The sequence below is a fragment of the Mixophyes fleayi genome, chromosome 5, assembly GCF_038048845.1.
Source record: "Mixophyes fleayi isolate aMixFle1 chromosome 5, aMixFle1.hap1, whole genome shotgun sequence".
Classification (NCBI taxonomy): Eukaryota; Metazoa; Chordata; class Amphibia; order Anura; family Limnodynastidae; genus Mixophyes; species Mixophyes fleayi.
The window spans coordinates 234,942,458-234,967,458 of NC_134406.1; the positions used below are offsets into that span (position 1 = coordinate 234,942,458).

Sequence of the window (25,001 nt, forward strand, 5' to 3'; positions counted from 1 at the left end):
AACAAGGAGAAAATTTGCTTATTTAATTTAAATAAAAAATATATAAAATTAGGACTTTGGGTTAATAATACTGATACAAATATAACATTATGCATGATCACCTAGAACTAACTCAAAAGAAATAAATGCACTTATGCTTGGCTACAGCACAGAGAAATTATTTACTGAATAAGTCACACGTGATTTGATTTTAATTGTTTTACAAGAATAAAATGCATCTTCTATGTAGTATTTACTTCTCCTTATACAACACCTGATTATAGCTGGCAAATGAGGACAAAAAAGTACCAGCACAACAATCATGCATGTCTGAGACGTGGAAAACAAACAGCGGAGATAGAATACCCTACAACAGGCCTGTCCAACCTGCGGCCCTCCAGATGTTGTGAAACTACAAGCCCCAGCATGCTTTGCCAGTAGACAACCTGTTGATAGCTGGAAGGGCATGCTGGGACTTGTAGTTTCACAAAATCTGGAGGGCCGCAGGTTGGACAGGCCTGCCCTACAACATATTTGTCAGTAACACTAAGCACTTTGCTGGGGTCGGTAACGTGTGCAGTATGCACTGCCATCACAAATCCAGCATGTAAGAGAAAGCCCAGAGCTCCAGGGAACCAGCGAGGAGTCATTTAAGGTGGACCTGTCTTCTATTTACACAATGCAGGTACCTATTTTGTGGACTCTACGAATATTTAAGATAATGTTAACCAGGAACCAGTATGAACATAAAGTCAGAGAGTGCTTCAGAGGTATCACTGGTCCCTAATAAACTGATAGGCTGCATACTGGTTCTACCCACAAAACTGATGCCTCCAACGTGTGTGCATCGTTCCCAAACGAACATTCACCACACTACTACAAAGTGCAAATAAAAGTCTTGCTATGGAATACAGAAGCTGTGTGCTATTGCCTAAAACTGCAGGAAAAACCTGTATTGTTCATGTATATTTGTTTAAGTCTACTATTATTCTGAGCTTCTGACTGGGTTGCCAACTTACAAAAACAATAATAGGAACAATTGGGTGTTCTCTGAAGTCCTGCACTAGTACACAATAGTAATAATTAGATCATGATCACACAAGTTTGCTCAAGACGACTCATGGTGTAAAAGACATTCAGTCTTTCTTAGCTGATGGTAAGACACACACCCAAACGCTATGCGTCTTAGGCCAATATACAGACACTATAGAGAGCAGTGATTGTGGCACGAAGCAGTGATAACTTTGCAGAGTTTTGTTTCACCTTAAAGTGTCATGTACTGCCATAATTATAACACCATATTTATATATGATTCACCCTTTTTAATGTAAGCCCACAGGCTGTTTCATGCTCCCCTGCTCTGTTTGATGTAACTCACTTGTTGCTGTTTGTTCTTTCATTCCCCCCCCCCCCCCCATTGTATGGTGATGCGGACCTTTTTGTGGAATTTAGAATACCCTATCTAATGATAGAAACGAAACTAGAAATAACATTTTAATAAACATGTTCAAATGTACAGATTATGAGCTTATATTTTGTTTTATTGGTATTTTTGTGCATGTGTAAATGAAAGATGGGTGTGTCAGTGTTGGAAGGAAAAAAAAAAAAAAAGTGTAAAAGCTTCTGTGAGGATACCACCCTTAGCTGGTATAGCAGTTACCCTCTGTGGGATTCAACTCACTCGGGTAGACCAGAATATATCCAAAATAAGACTTTATTACGACAGCACAACACCACAAGACGTTCACAGGTTGCAGGGTAAATGGTAGCATGTATCCTCCAGCAGCCTCTTGCAGTCAGCACTCCAAAGTAATAATCTCGGTCTCTTTCAGGGTCTTATCCTCCCTCAATATTACCACTACCGATTAGCAAAACAGTTAGGGTGTCCCCCAGCCTGGTATACTGACTCACACCGCCCCTGTCCTGGTAGACTTCCTCCAGCAGCACCATGATGCCTGGCCCAGAGTCTTTTTCGCTGATGTCTTGTACAGCAGGATCCTCCAAACTAGAATAGCTCCCCTGGCATTCTCCTCTCCCTATATTATTTTCTGTATACACCGGAAGTAGGGTCAAATGTCTGAAACCTCCCCCTTACAGAAGGGGTCTCCCAGTCAACACTTTAACTGCTAGACATACTGCCCCTGTTATCTTGATTATACAATAGAATGGCTTGACTCAATTAGCTGTTTTGGCTGGATACACTACACATGAGGTTACAATAGTACATCAAGGAATGACACTGCACGCTTACATGGAACAATAAGACTTTTGACACATTATATCAGCAGTGTTACACAATATAAGTCTGTGATACCTTTTGATACAATTAGTTATATTGATACATATTGATACATTTCCCCATGCTATTCCAACCAATATATTACTGTGGAGGCACATTGCATATCATTTAGAAGTTCTAACCTCATTACCTCTCAGATTACATGTTGACCTAGCTAATGAACATGGGCTGCCAACTAGTTAACTCAGACATTGTTCTGATTGCAAACCAAATCTCAGCTGCACCCCATACAATGGACATTGGAGACAAATGGTAATTACATTAGCTAACACAAGCAAAATGACTGCTGCTGTTCTGTTATTTTCACACAGTATGGCAATATTCTTTGTATTTATACTACATACAATATCGCAGGTAATAGTAAGGGCAAAATGTAGCTAATAACATGAAATAATAATACACATAATACACTGATGCTCTGGTGTATATACTTAGACTGGGCCAAGGATTAAAAAGTACATTAAACTGTGAGAAATGGGTGATGAATACAAAGTTCTCAGTCCAGTAGCTCCCAGTTTCCTCACAGCTTCACAGCCTGTATGCATTGCTGAATATACATTGCACCTTTCCTGGCCTGAGTCTCAAGTTTGTTTGAATCCCAGGACAGGATTGTTACTGCACACTAGGTTTTATCATCTGATTTTACAAGCAGTGTGGACAGGATGGGCCGACTGCCAGTCTGACCTTTGTAATACATACTTTGACCTATAAAATAACAGGGGCTGGCTGGCAAATTTTAGCCCGAGGGGTGAGACTCAGCTCAGCCGCCTATCAGGAATATTTTTAAGGAAAGAAAAAAAATGTAGGTGGCCCAGTCACCCAGCCAAATGAATATCAGTAGCAATAGACACTGGAGAGATGATAAAGTTGAAGGATATATTGCTTGATGACACAACAGGTATATATGCTGATGGTATAATGGCAATGGAAGAATATATATAACATGAAAAGCACATACGGCAATGGAATACAAACAGAATGCAATTCACAATATATACTACAGTTTGCTAGTAACTCTGAACAACTGTTATGGGATGAATAGAGAATAGTCCAGACATGAAGATGGCAAATAAAGAATACATGAATCCGGAGATGTGACACACGGCAGATGAAAGTGGATTAATGATGTTAATAACAGTCCAGAATAAACGGTAGTATAATCCACATAGCAGGTGGTCACAAGTATCATGATAATTCAAGTTCACGGGCAGAAGTTCAATAGTAGTAAACTTAATAGCAAGCTTGCTATAGAATACAGCCACAGTAGGACAGCGAGCAAAATCACAGAAGAGTCTTTAACAGGAGCCAGCTTGACCATACAGCACAGGTGCATAGAATCAACTTGAATATGCAGCGATCAACTCACGGAAGATGTTTCCAATCTGTAAGCTTGACAGCGGTAAAGTACAGCGGACAACAGAGGACTACAAGTACCAGATGCATAGATGTAAAAACAAAAGTTCAATCAGCAGACATCCACAATAGTAGACTCGGCATTGTAGAACTACAGGTATCAGATGCGAAGATGTCATAAGCGGAAGTCCAGCTAGCAGGTAGCAGCAGACTCTGTGCACAGCGTGGAACTACAGGTACCAAGTGCAACAATGAATTAGGTAAGTCCAGCCGGCAGGTAACAGCAACAATAGACTCAGGAGGCCCAAACAGAGGAACAGGTAATGGTAACCAGGAGCCAGGCAATCTGAGTAACCCAAAGAACAGGCAATGACCCAAAGGTCATGGGTAGTTTAAATAGTACTCAGGGCCAATGAGAATCAGGGAGGAGGTCCTGATCACACAGCCAGCAGCACCTGTATGAAAGTATTGTCTCTGAGTGGAAACAAGTCCAAAACATAGTTCATAGGGAAAAAGTCACAATGCCGGCACCTATCTAAGGGACTGGCGCGTGACACATAACCATATTATGCAATACTTTACAGTGAATATTTTAATCATTCACATCAAGAGAGTGCTAGAAATATGGTACCGGCTGTCACTGTTCTGGGTGCAGGGCCCTCTTAACCCATGGGGCCCCTGTGCATTGCACACCCTGCACCGTTCTAGATGTGCCACTAGTTTATGTACCTTTGTTATATATATATATATATATATATATATATATAAACTCTAAACCTTTATAAAACCATTTGTGTTCCTAAACTGTGTGCAGAAAAGGTAATATATACATTAGATAATTGAACAGAAAACATCAGACTTCGAATAGATGAGCATAAGAAAGAACATGTAAATAATAAATTTTGGGGCATTAATGAAGAGTGAGACAGGCAAGATATAGAGATAAAGGTAGAAAACGAAGAGATGCAACTGCAGGAAAGACAAGGTAATGGAGACTGTAAAAGGAAGATTGAGACAATATGGCAAAGCTTTTTTTATTGAAAAGTAGACAAATATGCTGCAGGTACTGTGTGAAAAAAGTAAAGTTACTGAAGTTAAAAAACAAAACAAAGTTGCAAATTTGGCATGAAAATACTTTACTAAACTGTACATTTTATTAAATACAACAAATTAGCAGTGCCGCTGACCCCCAACCTACTTTGCCCTAAACTCAAGTCTTGTATGCAGAAAGCAGGCTCAGCTATGCCCCCAAGCCAGCAGTGTCATAGCATCATAACCATTGACACTGCTGGCTTTGGAAAGCACTGCCATTCTCGCAACAGCATGTACAAGAATATTAGACTATGATACTGTACTGGGATGCTCCCACTGTGAATACAGTAGGACAGCAAGTCAGATGAGAACAAGTGTCAAGGGGATACCAGTGCTATGTGGGCAGAAATACACTATATGGGTAAAAGTATTTGGCTACACCTGTTAATTATTGAATTGAGGTGTTTCAATCAGACCTGTTGCCAGGCGTATAAAATCAAGAACCTAGCCATGCAGACTCCATGTTATACAAAATGGAACTGAAGAGCTCAGCGACTTCAAGCGTGGTACTGTGATAGGATGTCACCTTTGCAATAAGACGGTTCGTGAAATTTCATCTCTGCTGTATATTCCACGGTCAACTGTAAGTGATATTATTAGAAAGTGAAAGTGTTTAGGAACAACAGCCACGAAGCAGAAGACAACGTAAAATTACAGAGCGGGGTCAACGACCGCTAAGGCGCAAGGTGTGTAAAATTTGGCAACGTTACGCAGATTCCATAGCTGAAGAGTTTCGAACCACTGCCATTAATGTAAGCACAAAAACAGTGCGGCTGGAGCTTAATGGAATGGGCTTCCATGGCCGAGCAGCTGCATGCAAGCTTTACATCACCAGGATCAATGCCAAGTGTCGGATGGAGTAGTGTAAAGCACACCGACACTGGACTGTGGAACAGTGGAAACGGGTTCTGTGGAGTGACGAATCTAGCTTCTCTGTTTGGAAGTGAGATGGGCAAATCTGGGTTTGTCGGATGCTGAGAGAACATTACCTGCCTGACTGCATTATGCCAACTTCGATGTTTGGTGGAAGAGGGATAATGATATGGGGCTGTTTTTCAGGGTTTGGGCTAGGCCCCTTATTTCCAGTGAAGGGCAATCTTAATGCTTCAGCATACCAGGTCATTTTCGATAATTTTATGCTTCCAACTTTGTGGCAACAGTTTGGGGAATGCCCTTTTCTATTCCAACATGACTGTGCCCCAGTGCACAAAGCAAGGACTACAAAGACATGGTTTGAGAAGTTTGGTGTGTAAGAACTTGACTGGCCCACACAGAGCCCTGACCTGAACCCCATCTAACACCTTTGGGATGACCTGGAAACAGAGATTGCGAGTCAAGTCTTCTAGTCCAACATCAGTGTCTGACCTCATAAATGCTCTACAGAATGAGTGGGCACAAATTACCACAGAAACACTCCAACATCTTGTGGAAAGCCTTCGAAGAGTGGAAGCTGTTATTGCTGTAAAAGGGGGACCCACTCCATATTAAAGTATATGTATTTGAATAAAATGTCATAACTGTCCCTGTTGGTGTAATGGTCAAGCGTTAGAATACTTTTGTCCATATAGTTATAGTGTATATAATCACTGGAAGGTGACAGGGATAGCCAAAACATTATGCATTGGATGTAAGATTCCAAAACAAAACACAACAAAAAAAATGTAGGAATCTGCTCAGTATTGTGAAAATTAAAAACGTAAAAAGATTCCTAAAAAAAATATCACTCATGTGTGCGATAAATACCTTTAATGCACTGATAAACAAATGCGGGCAATAATCAATTTATTTTAGACCATATTGCATAATAAAATTTATATGAATTACATATTGGTAACACATGTCTGCAAATGCCTATTATAAATTGGCTCCTTAAGCCCTATACTAGCCTTGGGAACGAATACCATATCGATCTGTGTGTGAGTGTGTGTCTATATTAGGAAATTTAGACTGTAAGCTCCAATGGGGCAGGGACTGATGTGAGTGAGTTCTCTGTACAGCGCTGCGGAATTAGTGGCGCTATATAAATAAATGATGATGATGATCTAGTATGGTTCGCTACAACCATGTGACTGTTGTTGCTACATCACTATCCGAGTGGCCACGCAATTCCATGCATACATTATATTTACAGATTCGAGTGGAGAATACGTAAAAAAAAAAAAAAAATTATATTGCTTCCAAAATCTGTCATAGACCTTAATAAAGTTCTTAGACTTACTGTTGCTTCATTGCGGAAACAGGTTTCTTTACGAATCTGTTCTAATGTTGATCTCTAAACGCTATATATTTTTTTCCTTGAATGTAATTTCTTTACTGTATGGGACTCTCTTCCTTTGAATATTGTAAATATTGTATGTACTTCAGAGTTATTATATAGCAAACTTGCAAATGTACCATGTCTGCGATACTTCCTGTTATACAGATGACGTCGCTATAAAGCGGTTAGCTTTAAAAAGCGAAGAGAGCTCTTTTAGAAACATTTTCATTTAACTGAATCCTTTGATAATGTTGCTAACCGGGCGTGAAAGCGCGTTAGTACATTGACGCCGACTGTGTTTCTACGAATTTAAGACTTTGACTAAGTGCACTTGGACTTCTTAGGAAATGAAACATTAAGGGCATATTACTATAGACACTGTATCTGACACTAGAGGGAAAGGCTGTACAGACTGCAGTAGCGTTTTCAGTACGACATACTTGCCGTCACTAGAGACCCCCAAGAGGAGGGGAATTGCAGACGCATAGGGGAGCGCCGCAAATTTCATCATTTTGGTCCTGCAATGACGTTTGGTCACTGGTGGTTGGGCAAAGTGATGCAATTTGAATCATCGAGGTCCCCCTCCTGTAGGATGCGTGAGAATGGTCTGCTCCCTATGAATTCAAGGAGACCTACTCGGAATTCGGTATTTGTTATACTTTTTGATGTTTGTGGCTTCACATCCACCCAACACCACTGACAACTTTGACAAACGCTGTTAACTTAACAAGGTTGTCGGTTTATTGAACTTGGTAACAAACACAGTTAATGCAAATACTCACAGTTGTAGTCTGCAGCAGCAACAGGCTATAACAGTTATATGCAGTATACACTTATATGCAGGCAGTTTATTGTGTGTGGCAATGTCCCTATACATTCTATCTCTGCACGTCCGTGCAGGATAATAGCTCTGTTGTGGTGGTACAGGCCCCTATTACATATAGGAATATAATGTGGAGCATCCAGTCAGTGTTATTGGTGCTTAGGGACTCTCTCTGTGGTGTCTGACAGAAGATTTGGCGCAAAAGCTAAACTTCCGGTTTGAGCTGTTCGCGCATGCGCAGTAGCGCATATTCGACAAAGGCATCCTGCTCCACTTCCTTCTCCACTAGAAGACTAGCAAGTAAACAATAGGAGACAGAGCACAGCGCTCCTATTCTAACATTAGTCCCTGGGACATTCTAAGAGAGTGGGTAAGAATGCAGTACTGTGCTGCGGGTTAAGAAGTTAGAAATTTTGGGAAGGGTAAGGATTGAGAAGAGCAGACACCATAATCTGGTCACAGAAAGTCATCACCTAGCTTCTGTGTTGGGCACACTAAAGTCACACCCCTTAGTCCTACACATGATCCTTCCCCACAGTCACTCACTGTTGTGTTCATGATCTGCTGGGATGTCCTGTCCCAACTGGGGCTGTAGGTATACTGTGTCTATGTGTTCCATTACCATAAATTATATGATTACTCCATCAGGGAATGGCTGGCAAATTTTAGCCTGGAGGGCAAGACTCATCAGCCTAATAGGAACATTTTGAAGAAGAAAAAAAAAAATGCAGGTAGCCCAGTGACTCAGTCCAAGCTAGCCCAGTACGAGACCAGCCCAAAGGGCAAATGCCCCTCTGCCCCATACATTACAGTAAAGTCTCAAATTATGCATGTTTATATCACACCATATCATATATAGGAGAGAATATAATATATATATATATATTACATTACATACACGCACACCTAAATGCCACCCAGAGGTCGAATTAATATATGCATATGCGGCTTCTGCAAACCCCTGGCACTCCACCTGATCAAATTCAGTCTAGCGTTGCTGTATGCTAGAATCAAGGGCAGGCTGGGTCAGTCCCGTAGGGGGCTACCTTTATGCTGGGTTACTGGGCTACCTATATTTTCTGCGGAATCGAGTCTTGCAGCCCCCCTTCCCGTGCTATAATTGGCCATCCCTCCCCTTAATAAAATATTCAACTGCTAGAAGAAAAAAACAAAACAAAAATGAAAGAAGGTGACCAACAGCTTAATACTCAAACAGGCTCTGCAGCAGCATCTCTTTAGTCAGCAGAACTGTGTGAGAGACAGGTGCTGCTGCACTGCTGAGGATGTTGTTGGCAGACCTGCCACTTAAAAGGAAGAGTATATTAGCAGCTTCCAATCCTGCAACTCTATCGGTGGGACTCTGTGCTTCGCGCAGGGCTACAGCAAGTATCCCCAACTCCTCTGCTTGTATCGCACAAGGACAACGTACACCAAACGTCTGAAGAAATAGTGAAGCTGATGCACAGCCTCTTTGGAAATAAATTTGGTCACCCTCTTTTAGGAAAGTGTCTCTCTCTGTCCGTTTTCCATGTTGAGTGACCCAGGGGCAAAAAAAAAAAAAGGGGGGGGGGCACATTTTTTTGAACACGGATGTTAATACTATCCGTGGGATGAAATTTCAATTTGCCAACAACAATCATTTCTTCTTTTTAAAAAAATCTAACTTGGATTGCTGCCCTTCTCACGAACATCTTGCATTATCGTTTATTTTACAGATCTTTTCAAAAACTTTTACCATTTCAGCTGCTCGGGAACAAAAAGAGGCATTTTTACACTACGGACACCAAGACTAAATCTACCCCATTTATATCTGTCTCTATCATTAGGGAGACACTTCTAATGCATAAAGGGCAAATACAGATAGAATGGTAATACAATAATAAAAAAAAAAAGGGTTGGTTAATTGTCGATAGTTGTCAAAATTGGGGAAGTATTTTACACTGCTAATACATATAAACAGAACTAAAGAGAAGGCAGAAAAATATATCACAGCCTTTCTCCATGTGTAGACAGCAGCACCAGCATATGTGCACCTGTACAGCAACTGCAGCTGAAGATGGCACAAATATGGGATTATAAAATCAGCTGCCAGCAGACTATAATCCTGTCAAATGCTTAAAAAAAACCAAAAATATAGTCTTAGCGTAAGCAGGATGGGCTGCATCACTGATAACAGGTCTATGACTGTAATGGTATAACCATGGCAGCTCACTTCTATATGTCTTGTACATCTGTTAGACGGTCAGAATTGCAGATTTTCAAATTTAAGAAATGTCATCTAGGCTGATAAATTCTTGTGATTGATTCAACCTGCTATTGTGACATACAATGTGCCCCGACACACTGTAGTAAATGGTTAAGCTTGCCACACACACACACACACACACACACACACACACGCTGATCCTGTCACTTGGCGCAAAGTAGCCAAAATGAACAGTCTTCGAAAACAAACTAATCAGCGATAGAGTATCACAAGTTTCTATAGGCAGGTGGACTATCTGGCAGTCCTGATTAATACAAGCAACATAATGCCTTATGTCCACTCCTCATGTGTGAGTCAGTTTGTAAATAACCAACGTGGTGTTTCACAAGACAGCTATTCATACAAAACAAAGGGAACCTTTGTACACCAGTGTTACCTCAGAGCTGCCCTCTGTGCCTTCACCTGCGGCCCCTGGCATCTTCCCCCTGTATGGTCACATCTGTTATAGCTTGTAACACTTGTTTAAAATGCCTGCTAATACAGTAAGTTATTACTAGTAGGTGTCTCTTTGATTAAGTGTATTGTTTAAATATATATATTACTGAGATTAAAGGCAACGTTTGGCCCTTCTGAAGGCTGGAGGACCGTGCACACACTCAGTGAACTGCACCAGCAACCAGTGACTGATTTTTCTTTTTGACAAATCTACTACTTTGAAAACAATATAAATCTGACTTATCTCACAGAAACCACCACTTCAACAGTGCTCAGCCATGATTACTAATAACAAAGTGTCTCTTGCTTCAGTAATGTCACTACTTTTTTGTTAATTAGTTGAAAGTTTGTATGATCATGAATATTGGTTCAAATCACAAAATGGCTGCCCCACTGAGAAGAGAAAACACTATTACACATTTTGTTTTTATAAGAAAATATATTCCACAAAGAATCACACTTATATGGAAAATCTAGCACACATAAGACTTTAGCAGATACCTAATACATGAGAACAAATTGCACCAAGGCAAATACATAGAAAAATAATCATCAATCAACTAAATAAAAATGGCTAGTCTCCTAAGAACATTTACAATATACTGTACAGCATCACACACATTGAGGAACTATACACATAATGCTCAATACTCATTCACCAGTTTTGAGCTTTCAAATATTGTCCTTAGTGGCTGCTTTGTGCTTCAGGTAGTACAGTGGTCGGCCATGTGGTGACCAAGGTCACCCCACTTTCGGAAGTCACACAAGAGAAACAGTGGTCTGGGCACTTGAAGAACAGAGATTAGTCCCTTATAACCAGCCTTATGCAAAATAATGTCCACCAGTTTATAAAACCACTCCCGTTCCTACTATACAAGATGCTGGGTGCCAGCCATGTTGGGACAGCTTAGATTGACTACACTTACTTCCTAGGTGGTGTCTCCAAGGGTTCCTGCTCACCCACACTCCGTCTGGGTCGCCTGCTAGGGACGGCTCCCTTTGCATCTCTGCCAACTAGAGGAGTTTCCCTATTACACTATTAATATTATTGTTACGGTTCTGATGCCTTAGTCAGTATTTGCACAGGCTTACCTAGGGCGCGGAGTCTAACGGCCTTCCGGTCTTCACCAAGAACCACCGCGAGGTAGGGTGGACTTTGCTGCCGAAGAACCGCAGGTCGCGGCCCCCAGGTTAGCCTACTGACGTACGGGAGAAGGCTCTAAGTGATGGGTAGTCAAACAGGCAATATGACAAAGTGATGCTAATACAGGCACTAACCGTGAATTCCAGGGTTTGGAGGTCTGGAGCCACCGGTAGATGAACAGAGTCAGTTGAGTGCGTAGCAGGAGATGGAGCCAGAGGAGTCGAGACACAGCCGGGTTGGTACACAGGAGGTATCAGGTATACGGTGCGAGAGGGAAATCCAGAGAGTAGTCGATAACACAGCCGGGTTGGTACACGGGACGGTCAGTCCAATTCGCGGTGCCAGGGATTAAGCCAAAGAATAGTCAGGTCACAGCCAGGTTGGTACACAGGAGTAGAAGGAAAATGGGAGTACACAGGGAGCAGGATCACAGGAGTCAGGTACACAAGAACAGGTAGCCAGGAACAGGAAACACATTGCTCTGACACAGGCAGCGTGTCAGAGCAGAGTAGATATAGAGATTTGAATTCCCCGCCCAGGAGTCACATGACTAGATGCAGGGAGAACCTGGAAGTGCGGGGGCGCCATCGGGAGAAGCGCCGAACAGCAGAGCGGATACAGCTGCCAGACAACGCTGACAGCGCAGCGGAGCGGGGACAAGGTAAGTTCATAACAATTATCTGGTCTATTGTTGTTGATCCTCACAACAACGCTTGGAGACAGATTCAATTAGCTGCTCACACCTCTATGGGGTGTGAGCAAAAGTAAGCATTACTTTACTTAAATAAATAAATCACCGCGTAGTGACTCACGGCCGTTCCAGGATACTATGCAGCATTTTTTTTACTACTTGAATGTGCCCCTTAAAGTTACATCATCATCTCTACTTAGAGCTAGAAATATTGTTCTCTTAAAACAATCAATAAGGATTTGTCCACTTTATGATATAAAAAAGAAAAAGGAAATACATGTGTAGGTGTGTAGTAAAGGTGGTACCTGATATAATAAGCTGTGACCTTCACTAAACTTCCCCCGTAGATATAGATTTAAGTCATTTATCCATGGCTTCAATCCTCCAGAGCCGGGAGGTGTAACACAAATGAAGCAGTTCTAACAGCAGTGATCAGGGGAAGATCATCTAACTAAATGCTAGACGAGCTCAGTGGACACTGGTGTTAAACACGTGCACGTCACAAACATTTTAAACGCTAGTAAAGTTGGTATGACACTAGAGACCATTGTTTCTAGTGTTAACATTTTGTTTGCTGAGCTCATCTTGTTTCCATATTCGTTTACTGTGGCCTCCACATAAACACATGTATACAACAGGGGGTACATGGTCTTAAGGAGTCAAAGAAAACGTTTACGAACATATCTGTGTAAATGTACTATATCTCGCCTACTTGTAGTGATCAACATTTTTCTATTGAACATAAAAGCTCACATCAGAATGTGTAAATACAGTGATATCATATACTCCAATAATATACAGTTATTAATTATACTACTGCTTAGTGAATTTTTTTTTATTTTTATAAAGTCATGCTTGACCTTTTGTTTGTTATGAAAGCATGTAGGTAACAACTGAAGTATAAAGTGAATTACAAGATAATTCCACTTTACAGCAGGCTACAGGACCCTAATGAGCACTTATTACATGGCCCATGTCATCTAGTTGTCCAGATAAAGCATTACCTATGGCAGGATTTTAAGATCGGTTTTGTGGTGCCACTGTATGCTGGTTCCAGATAAATGCTTTCTTGCGTCACTATGTAGGGTAAAATATAGGACATAGGTATCATATGGACTCCATTACAGATTGTGCAGCTGAAAAAAATATGAACACAAGCCTACCTATATATACCATTGCTCTGGAACATACGGTGACTGGATCTGCAACCAGAGCTTCATTAAAATAATTAACATTGCATCAGCTTGTATGCTGGCATGCTGCAAGTGTTCCTGATCAATCAGTTGATCAGGTCAGCCTACCTGAATAAAGTGAAGACTTTAATTATTACCTATTTCCAGAATCCTTTACACTTCATTGTTAACGCTGGCCACACAAGCAGTAAAATGATTGGCATGCGGAGACACCCATCAGTATTTTTGGGCATGTCCAAATATCCAGTCGGCAGACGTGTGGTTGGAATAATTTAGGCTGGGAATTTCAAAAGACAGTAGGAGTTGTCATAGGGATCAATTATCCCCATGACAGCTGTATCATCGGAAGGACTTTCAAGCAGTTTGTCCACGTTAAACACTTTGTAAAACGCTGACTGATGGTGAAACAACCCTATTGCTAAACAACTGCAATCTATACTGTACCTCAACAGTAGCCAAAAATGCAGAATAAATGAGTTAAAAAACTAGTTAGATAAACATGGACTTCAGAGAATGGATGTTCCATAATATTTATATATAATACTACAAAGTATTTTAGGCACTGTAGCTCCGTGGTTCTTGGGATTTATACATCACTGCTTTAACTCAATCAATATCCTGAGATATATTATTCCTAACATTCAGGTAAAGAAAACTGTTTTATATTACTTTAACATGTAAGTTTTCACTAGCAAATTTGCAGCAGACTTGTGAAATAAATGAAACTTTCATCCTTCCGATGCTTATTTTTTTTACCGAAGAAAACAAAATAAAATAAAGGTTTTGATACAAAACATTTCACCATGAAGTGACAAATTATATAAATCTATTCAGTGGAGGTGAAAATATAAAACATTATTTTACAGTTTGTATGATCAAAACAAGCAGGTCTGAGCAAGGCTGTAGCGATGGGGTTTATCTGGACTGCCGTTCCATTTTTTAATTACTGATACTGAGCGCTGCTAAGTGTATTAAACACAACATGACAGGGAGAAGTTGTACACACAGCTGTATCATTACCTATGATATATATACTCCAGAAGGTAAGAGCACAGATGCTGTGTTTAGAAAAAACACACAGACATGCTTTGCTAATTAAATGTCTTCAGTCTTATTTCAACGTGACATATATTGTATTATACCACCACTACTTAAGAGGGGATTGGCAATATTGCGTTTTAGTTTAGATCTGAAAACTATAGTGGACACGTCTCCTACAGTGGATGCAGCCATTTTTGTCGATTGAATCCATGAATATTAGTTACCAATGAGGAGAATTCAGTCATAAATTCACTAGGAGCTGAGACATGGGCAGCACAGTGGCTTAGTGGTTAGCACTCCTGCCTCACAGCGCTGAGGTCATGAGTTCAATTCCCATCCATGACCTTATCTGTGTGGAGTTTGTATGTTCTCCCTGTGTCTGCATGGGTTTCCTCCGGGTGCTCCGGTTTCCTCCCACACTCCAAAAACATACTAAGAGGTTAATTGGCTGCTGTCAAAACTGACCCTAGTCTGTCTCTATCTCTCTGTCTGTATGTGTGTGTACATTAGGGAATTTAGACTGTAAGCTCCAATTGAGCAGGGACTGATGTGAATGAGTTCTCTGTGCAGCGCTGCGGAATCAGTGGCTTTATATAAATAAATGGTGATGATGATGATGAGACATGAGCCAAATTGAAAATAGATTCCTCCATTGCACGTAGGTGACTGATCATTAAATGGAACCGCTACATTATTTACTTTATACTTTTCAAAGTGGTCCCCAAAAGCAGCTGCCTCCTGGCGGCCCTTCAGTCCCAAGCGTATAGTGAGAGTCTGAAGGCATCGCACTACAGGAACCCTGGATGAGTTTATGCAGAAAGTGAGGGGTCCCGGAATTCAGTCTGCAGCCTGTGTCAGGTTGCCAGGCATGCTCTTGTACGTCACCCAATGCACAGGGATCAAAGAGACGCTGGAGGCTGACAAAAATCTGCAGAGAACTACTGCCGAGGGAAAGGTATAGCTGCATTTGTTAATACAGAAAGCACCTTATTAACCACACCCCCTTCTGAACCCCATTTATCTTAACAGTGCTTTTCCGTAAATCAGTCATAGAACAGCATACACAAACCATTTCAAATAGCTCTTTTACAAATATTTTTGAAATGTATTAAGCAGAGCAAAGATAAATTAAGGGTGTTAATGGGTTTTATACCTTGGTATAGCTCTAGCTCAATGGTCAGGGTACAGCGGTAAAAATGAAATTCCTGGGGGTAATGCTGCCAATTCACATGCTGTCCGTTGGATTGTAGACCCCTTTAAATGTGACATTGCTGTTGTACCAGAAGAGCCTCAATGGTTGGCAGAGGCTTTAATAGATTCATTAACATTTTGAATTCCAATAATTAATAATATACGATTTCCTTTCTTTCAAATCAAGGGGGTAACGTCGGCGTATCTTAATATATTTGGGGGTAAAAGGTAAAAAAGTTCCCTGACCCCTGCTCTAGCTTCTTGACAGAACGCACAAAGCTTGCACATTCAACTCTGCTGCTGTGAGCAGTCATGATCTGATTGGATATATTTTAGTATGCTAATGAGGCAATACTGCGGACAGCTCCAGTGTACCAATGGTAGCATGCCAATCATGTGGAGAGTGCCATTTGTCTGCTGAAACCTCTGGTGTGCGCACAGATAACGAGCAACCACATGACCCAAGTAGCCAATTAGAAACAAGTGGTGGGGGCCACATGGAATTTCCACCTCTAAGTAGAAAATGAAAAACCCCTGAGGAGAGAAGATACAGAGGTGGGTTTTTTTATTTTTAAAAAGGTACAATTCAAAGAGTCAGAGCACCTCTTTGTTACCAATCTTCATCTCTGTATATTCGCAACTTTGAAATGTGCAGATCATGAGAATGCTCGCAGCAGCATTGTAAAAGGTGTGGTCTGAAAAAAAAACAAGAGCATGAGATCAGTGAGCTGATCTTATGAGAGGCAGTAACAGTGAAACTGGACAACCAGTACAAGTACGGTCTGACCAGGTAGTCGCTCAGCATGCAGTATGATGGGGCCATCAGAGGGGCCGCCCCCATTCAGCTGCTGGGCAAATATCTCTGACAATTAAATAATTTGCTTGCAGAAGAAGCATTTAGAGAATGTGGCTGGTCAACAGCACATATAACAACTATACTATACAAAGTAAGAATACATTACCTGTGTTATGATTGTTTTTAAATGTAATTTGATAATTTTAAATTTTTTAAATGTAATTTGATAATTTTAAATTTTAATACCACAAGATCGCATCATGCTGAGGTCTATCTATATATATCTATCTATCTCTCTCTCTCTCTCTCTCTCTCTCTCTCTCAAGTGCTGGCAACAATAAGTGTAGAAAACAAAAAAAATCACCACTTCTCCTATTGTAAAACTATCAAATTAATTCCATTCACTTACGTTCCGGTTACATTTTTCATACTATCACTTCTATATTTCTACTTCGACCACTGCCTATAAGTGTGTGCATTCCAGACTGGGTCATTTCTGCCTCGTTTGCATCCTGAACTGCCTCCACCCGAGATCGCCAGATCCAAGACCTCTACTGTGTGTTTCTCAGTGTGTCACTGAAGGACAATGTGCACAGTGCTGGCTTATCCTTCACTGACATGCTCCTCAGTAATAAGAAAGACGAGAAAAGAATCCTACATATCACCACAAAAGGGGCTATTCATGAAAAGTAGGACCCTATATCTGTGAATGGTATCTCTATTGACAGCAATAAAATGTATCAAGCTTCCTGGCCATTTTGATAACAGTAGTTTGGAAAAACAGCAAAATTATGTTGCTATAAAAAAAAAAGACAGATAATCAAGGTCATGTGTTTTTTAAAAAAACTGTTTTAGCAAAGCAAAAATTCCAAAATACTGTATAGCAAATATAGGGCTGTTTGCTCACAATAGGGTAAATTAGATTGTTGCCCCCCTCATATTTTTGTATTTTATCGTATTATAATTTCATGCAAAAGTTCACTATGTGTGGCCATGTGACATGCCCGTATAAACTGTGGTCAGCTGCAAATTGCCTTGCGAGTCCTCTTTATCCTTTATGTGAAGTTTTTTGTTGTGTTTTTTTTTTTTTTTTTTTTTACACTTTCTGGTCTGGCTTCAAAAAAAAATAAAATACATTGAAAATACCTTTTATATACCCTAAACTGTATCTGCCATTTCAGGTGCTGCCCTGTGTATATTGTAGATTAGGTTTGGTTGTTTTAACAAGCTGCACAATTTAATCTTGACAGACTACTTAACAGGCACATATGAAACCAATGACTGTGGCTATGTTAAGCTAAGCATCCCAGCAGAATGGGAATTGTATTTCGTTTTCGTGAAGACTTGCAAAGTCAAACTGCTTACATTAGATAATACATAAGCACAGTGTTAGCAGACAGGTGCAGAACTACAGATAATCAATTGAAACATTGCCGGCTATTAAATATACAAGCTAAATCAGCACTCCAAGCTTTCATCGGTGTATTGCACTAAACCTTAGCAATTAACAGGCAACTGCTGCCCTGCACTCTGGAAATAGACCTCAATTTACAAAATGTGAAGTAATCACAGTTGCTGACCTTATACTTTACCTTCCCCGCCAATCAAATGTCACCTGTGAAGTCGTTCACATGGTGGGAAGTAGAATAAAGGGCATTCTTGGGTTTACAGTCAGGACCAGTTGCAAACACCACAATGATATTAAATTAATCTTCACAACAGAGATCATCAATTACATTTAAAAAGAAAAGTCTGGAATTTATGTGCACAAAATAGAATAGAGACTGCAAACTGATCTGGTGACAGTGTCAGAAAACTGGACTTACTTTGATCAAAGTATAAGGAATATAGGATGAGCATCTAATTGCCTATCTCCATAGATCACATAAAGGAAAGGAAACATTCCAGGATCTTACGCATTGTAAAAAGGACAATCCTTATATGGGCATCACAGAGACACTACTGTATAACAGATTGAACAAATGCATTATACACGGTGGGAAGAATACAGGATTCACAGTCATATGGAAGCTCATTTCATTTTGTCGCATTAGATTTGTCACTCTGCAGTTTGAGGTATTTTTTTTTTTACCAATTTAAACAATTACTGAAAAGCCGCTTTGTGTGTAACATTTTATTGTTTAAATACTGATGTACAAAAGAGTGAAAACCACAGGTCACAAAACAATAGCAGATCATCACACAATGCACAATTAAACCTCCTACGGCTTCCATCAAGAAAATCAGAATTAGTCACAAGACAAACTTCATGCAAGACTCTTTATGTTTGCAAAGTCTACAGAACGTTTACAAGAAATCTCAGAAATGTCTGCTGTGTTGCTGTAAGGAATACGGGAGAGCAGGAGTAAACAAAAATACAGCCCTGTTATTGAACATACTGGCTTGGTTGGCACCTACTGTCCTATAGTAATACAAGTATAGGCTATGACTTGCTTCTCAATAGTAGCCAAAGATGCTCTAGGTCAATACAGAGGTCATATACGTAGTAGACTACACAATACCAAATCAGAACAACATGTTGCCACGTTAAGACTTCATTGATTATACTTACACCAATATATGTTAAGGCAACCAATAGATTTGTGATGCCCTCTTGTGGCTTAAAGTGTGTGATGCCCAGCAATAGGTGGAATTAGCGCAAGTATATAGAAGAGTTCAGAGAGAAGTACCAAGATGGAGAGCTAGCGACATGTGAGAGTTATTAATGAGAGAAGCAATAATCAGTCACGTTAAGTCACACAGCGGAAGAGAAGTGTGGTGGGGAACACCCAACACTTCAAGCAAGTGTCATCTCCCGAAAAGCTTAATACTGAAGGGGCATGATAAAGATGGAATTACACTGCAGTAGTGACATGTCCCTTACAGTCATCAGTTGTGTTTGTGCACCATATCACCTCTCATCTGTGTATCATCTTTATTACACCTGTATGGGTGGGAACTCTTACATGCCTATTCTATGATCCTTAGAAAGAAGAGACTGAGCTATAGCCAAGTGGTCACTCTAAGGGCAATACCAAGAAGGAGACATGTACGATACACTATCCCCCAACACACAGGTGAGCAGAGGTTACATAATTATTCCAACAACTGGGATTAATGTACAAAGTAAACTCCTCAGTCGTCACGTGTTGAACAACGGTTCATAATTAACCTGCATGGAGCATTAATGGGGAAATCCAGGTATAAGAAAAATTTTAAACACACGCCAAGACCACCCCACCAGCCAATTAGTAAAACCTCCTCCACCCCAGATAGTAGATCCGCCTGGCAATCCCACAGTTCAGATGCTGGTCTCAGCAGACACCTGTAAGCAATAACCCCCTAAGGCACTGCAGCCTGTAGACCACAGGGTGGGAGTTGTTAGAAGCTTACTGAACAAACAGTGGCTCATCCAATCAGCTTCAATCCAGAAAACTGCACTTTGTAAATATTCTCCTGACTAGACAATACCTAATGCCTGGATTTACCTGTTCGTTACTATTTGACTGCATTGAGCGACATTTACAAAAATCCAAACCTTTTTTTTTTTGGTGACCTCAGTCTATTGTTACTTTAAATAACCCAAGATGGCTTGGGGCAAAAAGTAAGAGTTACACTTCCTATGTGAGAAATATGAGCATGCTATTCAAGTACAGCAATAGAAAGTGTATCACTGTGGTATTTCACAAATCAAACACCAGCTGCATAACCTGAATGGTGGGTTTTGCTCCTTGGCAGCTTTAGTGAGTAAATAAGCAAAATGGAAACACAATGGACCAAACATTTTCTAAATCCACGTTTGCTATCTTACTAGCAGTAGAATCTATAAAACACATCTGTTGAAAAAGAAGACCTTTAAAAACGTCTCCATTAGACGCACCGTGTCCAAGTTTTAAGCCTATTATACATAGAGCAGTCTGCTGTTTGAGTACTTCATTTGTTCACATAACATTTTCAAGTGAACACATACAAGTCACAGGTTCAGATCACCAACTTCAGCCATGGTGAAAAACCTATTTTTAGAGTTGGATCCAAGTTCATCTTGAATAGTAGGCATACCTTCACATACATCATGCATAACTCAAGTTGGGGCCTGCACTCGGGCAAATTTTATGCAAGATTCATATTTACGCAACTATAAAGTCACCCCTCTATGCATAAAATACTATATTAAGTGGGTACATTATTGTCAAGATTATTCATAAATCTGCTGTTTTGTAAACTACAGTATGCAATCCTTAAACATTTAGGTAAAGTATATTTGTAACTACATGTTTGGTTTTGATGTTTAAGGTCATTAAAAATAAACAATAGATAAAAATAAACAGTAAACAATAGATAACCACATTCTTCACAGAGGAAAGCATTACCAAGCCTGAATATGATGTGTGTTGAATGGTACATGGACACAAAACCAAGAACTCACTAATCCAACATCAACAAGGAACTGTAGTGTGGTTGTAGAATACCCGTAACAATTATTTTGTGGGGGTGGTGGGGATACCTTTTGGGGGGGTTCTCCTTTGACGACTGCGCTTGTGGTGTGTAGGTTTGGAATTGTGGCAGCTGCTGACTTTACAGGTGTTCCAGGCGTTCCGTTTCCTGTAAATTTGGTCTTTTTTTGTAGGTTCTGCCTTGGCGCAACTTCTTGGTTGGTGTTTGTTGCTGTATCTTCTTGTAGTTTTTTGATAGGACCCTGTTTTGCAGCTCTTTCGCTTTCGGGTGGTCTTAGTACATTGCTTGTTTGCTGTGGTTAGAGGGATTATATATTATCACTCTAACCACAGCAAACAAACAATATACTAAATGAAAGAGCTATAAACAGCAAAAGCAAAAGAGCTGCAACATTTAAACCTCAAAGAGCTAGAACCACTGGATGCATAATAGCAACAAGTATATAGTCTATTTTTCTATTGCAAAATCCCTGCCTCTCTCCTGCACCCCACCCACTTCTCTCCATCTACAGGCAGAGAAACAAGAAAAAAGACACATCAGAACAAAACCAAACAACAAAACCACAAGATCTACAGAACAAGGGCCTATCAAAAAAGAAAACTACAAGATAAAGCACCGAACAATCAACCAAACACCAACCAAGATGTTGTGCCACGGCACAGCCTACAGAAAAGACTAATTATACTGTAACTATCATGTGTGGTGGAATATACAAACATTTGTAAAGAGAACATTGGTTTCTCAGCTGTTATTAAACTGCAACCCAGTATGTTGTGTCCACCATTACCTTGTAATTAAATAAGGGCAGACAATATTTTTTTATTTTTTTTTAAATACTTTTTATTGAACTCAGTCCCTACTGCTTTAGTCTGGGTAATCCCACATTGTCTGCCTTCAGAATTTTTTAGTCCACACAGGGTAAAATACACAGATAAATGCAATTTCATAAACTACATACCTGGAGGCTGCAATCTCAACTTTAGTCCTCGCTACCGCTGCTGCTCTCTGAGCTGCCTCGATTGCACGGTCTACTTTCTCCTTCGTTTTGGTGTTCTTTATAGGTATAAGCTGCTTTCTTATTCCACGGACTAAAACATTGTTTTTATACTTCCCTTCTTCTTTTGTGCCATCCGGGAAAATGGTACATCCATACCCATGTCTTCTGTTGTTCTGCCATTCACCCTCATATTTCATTCCGTTTGAGCGCTCACTTACTCCAAACCCTGTGCGTTTATCATTCTTCCACTCTCCCATGTATGTTTCTGTAGTGGTGGCATCTACGTGATCTTCTACAGGACAATAATCAGAGTCTACATCTCCAAAGCTAATTGTAGAGTTGGCATCGCTGGAGCTTATTCTACTCATAGCTGCATCGCTTCTCACAGAGCTGCGCTTGCTAGATATGGAGATTTTTGACTCAGCTTTTCGCAGTTTAATGCTACCCAGAAGAGATCCTCTTCTGAACAAACCTTTCTTCTTGCCCGTCATGAGCTCAGAGTCACTGTGGAAGTTCAACACAAAGCCTCCACGTGTCCCGGCTGGACTGTCCGCTCCTATGTCATGAAATACATTGCCATTGCTTTGCTCACTACGTAGCGAAGACAGAGAGGTTCTAAGAGGAGAACGGATTACTGTAGCCATGCCGTAGGGAACACTCTGACGTACACCATATCCATGTCTCATTCCTCCCATCCACTGTCCTTGGTATGTACCTGTGAAATAAAAGGACACATTGTCAAGATAGAAAGAATTATTATGAATTTAGAGACAGCAATTTCCTTTTGACTTTTCAGAGTCAAACTACAGGGCTGAGCTGGTTTCCATTTAGAACGTGGCCGATATGAACATTCCAGATAACTGCATCATGTTACAGTTGTATGTAGGTTTCACATTATAAGCACTATACACAGAATCTAAAAGAACAGTGAGTAAAAGTGACTTACAAGTTATTTTAGCTGTAAATAAATTTCTTTACATGCATACACAATTTTAAAGTCATTATTAAGTCATAAGTTAAAATGTTTCCTAATAAGGCACAATTGACATGGGACGCCAAAGAATGTTGAAAGCGTTACTGAAAAATATTGTGAAATTTAACAATTTCCTTTATTTTTTTAATACTTAACAAAAGTGGCGTGTGTTTGTGTGTGTATATAATATTTTTACATATACATATATTATATATATATATATATATATATATATATATATATATATATATATATATATATATATATATATATATATATATATATATATATATATATATATATATATATGCACACACACTTAAGTTACTATAAAGCTTTGCCATACTACTTGATGACATTTCTAACCAACTTTTCTGGTGAACTGTCCAATCATACAGGGTGCTGGATATCCCTGTGGTGCAGGAATCATAGCTTGCAACAAGACTGATGAGCAGATTTTCTAAAGCCTACACTGCAGTTTATCATAACCGTTCCAACTAATGCACTAAATAATCATAGAGCACACTAACATTGGGGAAACGTACATAAAACAGACATGGAATAGTACTTCAGTACTCCACTTGGGGATGGACCTTGGTCCTTGTAGTAGTCTGTTTTGAGTCTCTTTGCTAACTGCATCCCTCTAGGGCCTAAATTCCCTCTTCTGCCACTAAGCTCAGGCAGGAAACAGACCAAAGAGCCTCTTTGATTTTGGTGGGCTCACCTATCTCTGACCTATGGGAGATTACTGTACCCCACTCTATGCATGTAGACTGGGAGAGGGGAAACCAGAAGAATGACTGCCACCTGGTTCCTCATCCGGTATACAGTGGAGGAGCCTCTGAACAATTGGCTAATTGGTTGTCCACAAATTAAATAAAAAAAACAACCTAATTTGAATTTACTTTTTGCATATACCAAGTTGTCTTAACATCATTTTTGTAGAATAAGCCACAACAGTCTATCAGCAGAGAGGCCATGTGTATAGAGTAATAAAAGAGAAATAATAAAAATAAAATATATGCAGGTGTAGACCTAAACATCCAGAAGGGTAACACAGAAACCATTAAAGCTTTATTTCACACAATAGCTATGCTCAGACCCCAGCTTCATCAGTACACGTTCTCCAGATTTCCTCACAGCTCCACAATCACAAGTTGCCCAAGTCAGACAGTCCTGTGCAGTAGGGAGGGAGGAATACAATTCACAGGATGTTCAGTACCTAAAACATGGCTGATAGAGATGCAAGCAATCAGCGTTACTTGAGGTACAGTAATACCCAAAACGCAGTGGGACCTTGCCCTCAATTGAATTCCCCCTCAGAATGTTGGTCTACAAAGCATGTGCTGTTCCAGAGGACAGGCTGGCAAACTACTGTACAGAGAACAACAGTTATTTTGGGAAAAACATCTGGTTTGGAGCAGAGAAACAAATAGCCACCAGATCTCTGAATGCCAATAACAACTATACTGCATGCACGATCGGCACAGATATTTTCATGAGAAATTAATACATTTTTCAAACTTCAACATAATTAAGGTGCGGCAAAGAGATATTGAACTAGCAGTTATAGCTGACTAGTACGACTGTTTAGAAAGACATTTTCCAGAGCCATTTCTTAGCAATCTGCATAGGGAGCAAAAACAGTTGTGGAGTGCAATCCCACTTGGATTGAGAGATGGAACAGACTTGTGTTAGTGTTAAATAATGGCCTCCCATTCTGCTATGAATACTTTTATTGGGTGCATAAGCCCTTCTTTCTCATTACCTGTATGAGGACAAGAGGCATATTAGGCCCATTTCCTGCATTCTCCTTGCTCTCTAAAGGATCTCATTCAGTTTCAGGACTACATCCAGCAAGGTGGTGCAAATTTGCACCTTAGCAAAACCATGAGGCGCTGCAAAGAGGCAAAATGTGTGGGCAGATTTCAGAGGAGGAGCATCTTAGCTTAATCTAGATCAGTGTTAAATTAAACCTACCCAATATTTGTGTCACCACGTAGAAGTGGGCAGTGT

The 25,001-nt window shown here is 40.2% G+C and overlaps 1 protein-coding gene across 1 annotated transcript in view; it reads right to left on the reverse strand.

The window, feature by feature from the left end:
• Positions 1–25,001, reverse strand: part of JPH1 (junctophilin 1) — a 96,130-nt gene that overhangs the window by 52,979 nt on the left and 18,150 nt on the right. Inside the window, exon 2 of the mRNA XM_075213672.1 lies at positions 21,974–22,727. Within this exon, the coding sequence (XP_075069773.1) occupies positions 21,974–22,727 (754 nt within the window). The remainder of the gene's footprint in view (positions 1–21,973; positions 22,728–25,001) is intronic.